The sequence below is a fragment of the Mobula hypostoma genome, chromosome 18 (genome assembly GCF_963921235.1).
Source record: "Mobula hypostoma chromosome 18, sMobHyp1.1, whole genome shotgun sequence".
Lineage (NCBI taxonomy): Eukaryota > Metazoa > Chordata > Chondrichthyes > Myliobatiformes > Myliobatidae > Mobula > Mobula hypostoma.
The window spans coordinates 41,948,466-41,954,644 of record NC_086114.1 but is presented as its reverse complement, the minus strand read 5'-3'; the positions used below and the strand labels follow the sequence as shown (position 1 = coordinate 41,954,644).

The following is a 6,179-nucleotide window of genomic DNA, read 5'->3' as shown; positions in this document are numbered from 1 at the left end:
CCCGCCGAGTGCGACCTGACCACTCGAGAACCGCTGGGTGGCCTGTTGCTACGCTCCTGTTATGGAGTCTCACAGTTTGGAGACTGAAGGGGAGATCCTTCACAAGTCGCCAATGATCCATGGGAAGGAGCAGCTCCGACATGGACACAAACCCGCCGTCCTGCTGCCCGTGGTGAGTGTCCTTGCGGGGCCCAGGGCTTTTTCCGCAGCAGCAGCAACAGCAGCTCGCCTCTCCAGGACTCAGGTTAGGACTGGAGCTGGATCTTGCGGCAGCTTGGAGGGAGGTGACGGTGAGATTGGGGTCTTTCCCCCCTACACCACTGCTTCCCCTTCCACCGGCCTACCCATCCCCCCGCTTCCCGTCCTTTTATAGTGCTTTTATAACGCGGTTGGCAAGGGATTTACACCCAGCGACAGTGAGGGTACAATAGTAGAGTTACTCGTCTAGACTGTATGCCTCATGTAGGTGTACCTGCGGCTATTCCCTTATGGCGGTTTGGGAGGTGCTGTTAGAGAAATCGGCTAGTAACTGCTGAACATTTTGTGGATGGTGCACACATCAGCACTGTTAATCAGTGACCTGCTCTTGTCGCCACTGTATAAGTGTGGCTGGTCAGTATAACCTTTTAGATATTGATGAGGAACTTAGTTATGGTAAGTCAAGGATAGGTAGGTAGACTTTATTTTGTTGGCGGCGGTTGTCACTTATATTTTTGTAATATAAATACTATTTGCGACTTATCAGCCCATGCCTGAATATTGTTTTAGTGCTGCTGGATGCAGATCTGGAATGCTTCAGTTTTTAAGTTGCAAAAGAATTGGTTAACTTGTGGAAGGTATGTCATTGATGAAAGAACTGAAATGGCAGGGCGTAGTGCACTCGTGAAGAGCTTTTGTCGTGATGTTCTTAGTCTAGGATGATTCAACAGCAAGAACCACAACTATCTTGCTTTTTGTTAGGTGTAACATTAGAGAGTTTTCACCCTGATGTCCATTTGACTTCAGTTTTAACATTTTTGTGTGAACAGAACATATCTGGGGAATTTCGTGGTAGCTGGATAGAGGTTGGTGATGTAACAATACTGGAACAGCTTTTCTAGATGTGTGGCATGTGCTGGACTACACCTTTCCCCTCTTACCAACAGAATTAGATTTGTCTAGTTTTGTGTGATGTTGGGTCGATGCCAGTTAGCTATTGCACTGGAAGACGTGGGTGCAGTGCACGTCTTTAATCCTACAGCAGGGATTTTGTGGCCTTTTGCTGTATCCAGTGCTTTCAGCTGACATTGCTGAAGTAAACTGTATATGCTGAAGGCAGATTTCTGTGAATCAGGCATCTCAGGAGGAAGCTGAGGTGAATTTTATCTGGTGAACGTGGATACAGGTGCTTCGGCCTTGTCCTTTCCACTCGTGCTAATTCTTTTTGTTATTGAGCATGGTGATAGTTTCAGAGTGGCTCCTGCCCATTAACCATTTAATTGTCTATCACCATCCAGGGCTCTGTGGCAGGACAGTAGACCGGTGATCTGACCCTTCCATTGTGAAATTACCTGGCCCTTTCTATTGCATAAAGATGAGAAAATCATGTTGCTTTGGTTGTTTAGTACCCGCGGTGCAGTCTGATGGGTTTGGCGTCTAATTTTTAATCTATGTGTTCTTGCAATAGTGAAAATATCTAAAAGCCAGGTTTGTAGTCATTAGCAATTTCTTTTGGGGACTTAAGGGGAAATTTCATTCTTTGAAAATAGTTAGGATGAGGAAAATTGCTGCCATGTAGAGTTGCTGAAATAAATAATGTAGGTGTGCATTTAAGAAGATTTTGTAAGAGCAGGAGGAACATTGTGTAGTGTAAATGCTGCTAGAAAATTGGCTTATTTAATTTATCTTTGCCTTTGTAGGATTTTAACTTTGAGAGATAACACAGTAGTTAGGCCACAACTGAAGGTTCCGAGTGCAGTTCTGGTCACCACAGTGTAGAAGTGATGTGATAACATTGGAAAAGATGCAGAAGAGAGTCACAGGATATTTTCTGGGATGGAATGTTTCTGTAATGAGGAGAGATTGAATTAGCTGGGTTTATTTCTTTGAACCAGAGGCTGAAATCTGAAAGATATATGTAAGTTTATGGTGAGTAAAGATCAGGTAGATGGTGAAGAAACCTTTCCCCACAGTTATATGTAACAGAGGAAATAGGTTTAAAGTAAGGGGTAGGAGACTGGATTTGAGGAAGAATTTCTTTCGCCTGGGATGTTGTGGAAATCTGGAATGTGCTGCCTGAAAAAATGGTAGAGGTTAATACTTGCAGCAGTGAAGAAGTATACAAATACTTGAAGTACCATAATATAGAAGCTGATGGGCCAGGTGGGAGAAAATGAGATTAGTACAAAAAGGTATTTGATGGCTGGCATGAACATGGTGGGTTAAAGGGCTTTCTCCATGCTCTGTGACCCTGACTCAAATCCATCTCCAGTATCACTGCACAATTGACCAATCATGCTTGGTGTGGGCTAAAAGTAGACAATTTATTTGCTTGTCATGAACTTCCCTTTAAATAGTTTGAGCAGAAGCTTTTGGGAAATGAAGTCTTGGTTTGTAACTAAGTTGATTTTTATTTGCCAGTTATTAATAGGAAGGCCAATAAGGGACACCCTTTTGTTAAATCCAAACCAATATTAAGTGTTGCTTGCATATGAAGTGGAATCATTTTGAATTAATGTGCATTGCATTTTTGTTTCCTTTGAATAGTCCACAAGCAATCATTCTCCAGAGACGTCTCTTTCTCCAATAGACACCATGAATTCTCTTTCCAATTTTGAATCGGAAATGGATCATGATGGACAGGGAAATTATTCTCTTTTCCCAGCCCTCGATAATGTGACCATCTTGCCTGCAAACAGTGAAGCACTAGAAACGTAAGTTTTGTTGTCAGTGATTTCATTTTAATGGTGGTTGGAGGAAGTTTTTTTTTACCACAAACTGTCTCTTATTGGGAATTCTCAATACAATTTTTCATGCTTAGTAACCACCCCTTTCTATCATCTTTTGATGGGAATTCTGGTCAATGCTTAACCTTAAATCAGCATCATTTCACAGGGAATTGTTGTTTGCAGAATCTTCTGTGTCCTAAGTTGCAATTACATTTACCTGCAATCAGTTCCTGACTACACTTCAAAATTGCTTCATTACCAGTGACGACACATTTTTGGGACGTTCTGAGTACTTTTTATTTTAAATGTTCTGAGTATTTTTTATTTTAAATGTTTGCTAATTTTTTTTCCTTCAGCTCTAATCAGCTGGGCACCAATATCCTGTAATATTTATGATTATGATTATGAGAACACGCAGTCCTCTTTTATTGTCATTTAGTAATGCATGCATTAAGAAATGATACAATGTTTTTCCAGAATGATATCACGGAAACACATGACAAACCGACTTAAAAACTAACAAAAACCACATAATTATAACATATAGTTACAACATTGCAAAACAATACCGTAATTTGATAAGAACAGACCATGGCACAGTAACAGTCTCAAAGTCTCTCGAAAGTCCCATCATCTCACGCAGACAGTAAACCTCCAGCGCCGCAAAGTTGCCGATGCAGCATCCTGGAAGCATCCGACCACAGTCCGACTCCCGAGTCCGTCCGAAAACTCCGAGCCTCCGACCAGCTCTCCGACACTGAGCACCGAGCACCATCTCTGCCAAGCGCTTGGACCCCAGCCCCGGCAACGGGCAATTGGCAAAGCCGAGGATTTGGGGTCTTTCCCTCCGGAGATTCTCGATTGCACAGTAACAGCGGCAGCGAAGCAAGCATTTCAGAAGTTACTCCAGGTGTTCCTCCGTGCTTCTCACGGCTGTCTCCATCAAATCCGGATTGTGCACGGCCCCCTAGTTAACACATAATCGATATTCATTCGGAATGGCCATGCATCCAAATTAGGCACATTAAAAGGCAATAAGTTTGAAAACCTAAAAGGAGACATTTAAGACCTGCTGTTTCCCTGAAAAGGTAAATGGATCCATGTGTTCACTTGGTGGGCAAGCAGTCTTCCTGTTTAGAAACGGGCATAACCCATCCCTATCTGATGCCGCCTCACACAGGGGACAGGTCGACTTCTCATGAAATGCAGTTCAGACTTTGCCAGAAAATGTTGGAACACTATGTCATATCCAGTGTAAATGACCATGGAATATGTGAGGTGAGTCATACTTTGAGAAAGAGCAGGAACACTGAGGGAAGAACATTGGATGTATGAGGGGAAGATATCTTGGAATTTAGCAAAGTTAAGACTAAAGTCTTTGGTTGGGTTGAATACGCAGTAATGTGGAATGCAAAGACCTTGGGATTGATGGGTGTTTAGAAAGGTGTGAGATCCAGATTGAGTGTGCTAACTGGTGGAATTTTAAACATTACCTAGAGGAAGGATACACATAAGACTGAAAGAGTGCAGAGAAAATTTACAAGGATGTTGCCAGGACTTGAGGACCTGAGTTATTGGGAAAGTTTGATTAGGTTAAGGCTTTATTCCCTAGAATGTAGGAGGTTGAGGGGGGATTTGATAGAGGTGTACAGAATTTTGAGAGGTATGGCTAGAATAAATGCATGCAGGCCTTTTCCACTGAGGTTGGGTGAGGCTACAAGTAGAGGTCATGGGTTAAGGGTGAAAAGTGGAATGTTTAAGGGAACATGAGGGGAATTGTCTTCACTCAGAGGTGGTGAGAGTGTGGAATGAGCTGTCAGCGCAAGTGGATGCGGGTTCAGTTTCAACAGTTAAGAGAAATTTGGATAGGTACATGGATGGGAGGGGTATGGAGGGCAATGGTCTGGGTGCTGGTCGATGGGACTAAACAGATTAACTGTTTGGCACAGGTGGGATGAGCCATAGGGTCTGTTTTTGTGCTGTAGTATTCCTTGACTCTATGATGAGATTTTGAAGAAGTTTGAAATCTTGAGCAACGTGTACAAAATATTGGAGGAAACTAGCATGTCAGGCAGCAATTATGGAGTGGAATACACAGACAATGTTTTGGGGCAAGGCCTTTCGAAACATTGACCGTATGTCCCCCTCCAGAGATGCTGCCTGACTTGCTAAGTTCCTCCAGCATTTGGTGCATGTTGAAATTGGTGGAATCTGCCATTCAATGGGAGCAAGTTCACATAGTTGTTTGCTGGAGGAGCTCAAGGGAGCCTCCTGGAAAATCTTTACTCATTATTACTTTTTGTCAGCTTGTGACTTAATCTGCAGCCTTCCTTCTCCCAGGTCTACAACATGGATCTAGACTATTTTGCCCACAACACAGTGTTGATCAGTGGGCATCCATCTGTACTAATCTCACCTTATAGCAGCGGTCCCCAACCACTGGGCCGCGGACTGGTACCGGACTGCAGAGCATGTGTTACCGGGCCGCGAGGAAACGATATGAGTCAGCTGCACCTTTCCTCATTCCCTGTCACGCACTGTTGAACTTGAACATAGGGTTGCCAACTGTCCTGTGTTTGCCGGGACATCCCGTATATTGGGCTAAATTGGTTTGTCCCTTATGGGACTGCCTTTGTCCCGTATTTCCCCTGCTAAGGTAGGGCGTTCCTATGAAACCTTTCGTGCCGAAGTGGCGTGAAGTGAAGAAACAATTGCCATTAATTTATATGGGAAAAATTTTTGAGCGTCCCCAGACCCAAAAAATAACCTAACAAATCATATCAAATAACACATAAAACTGAAAATAACACAACATATAGTAAAAGCAGCAATGATATGATAAATACACAGCCTATATAAAGTAGAAATAATGTATGTACAATATAGTCGGGAAGATTAAGCCAAAACTGATTTGTGGAAAAAAAATCGGCACGTACGCGCATGCGCACACAGGTGCCCGTGCAAGGCTTCATGGTCATGGTAGTCCTTCCTGGGGTAAACGCAAGTATCCCGGGATTTGACTGCTACTTCTGTCTCTTATTTGGGAATGAGAAAGTTGGGAACCCTAACTGTAAAGGCATGTTGAGATGAGTTTAACCCTATTTGAACCCCCCCTCCCCCACCGGTTGGCTGGTCCGCAAGAATATTGTCAATATTAAACCAGACCGCAGTGCTAAAAAGGTTGGGGACCCCTGTTTTATAGCACTGGGCTCTCTAGCTGTATAGACTTGTGTATTGAAATCCTTGGCTAGA

General features: G+C 43.2%; 1 protein-coding gene across 2 annotated transcripts in view; it reads left to right on the top strand.

Moving 5' to 3' along the window:
* tbrg1 (transforming growth factor beta regulator 1) overlaps window positions 1-6,179 on the top strand; it is a 49,449-nt gene continuing 43,270 nt past the window's right edge. Inside the window, exons 1-2 of one of the 2 annotated variants that reach the window (XM_063070797.1) lie at window positions 1-172; window positions 2,746-2,912. In XM_063070797.1, the coding sequence (XP_062926867.1) occupies window positions 62-172; window positions 2,746-2,912 (278 nt within the window). In that variant the 5' untranslated portion in view covers window positions 1-61. Of the gene's footprint in view, window positions 245-2,745; window positions 2,913-6,179 lie in introns of both variants that reach the window. The other variant, XM_063070796.1, reaches the window with a different exon arrangement.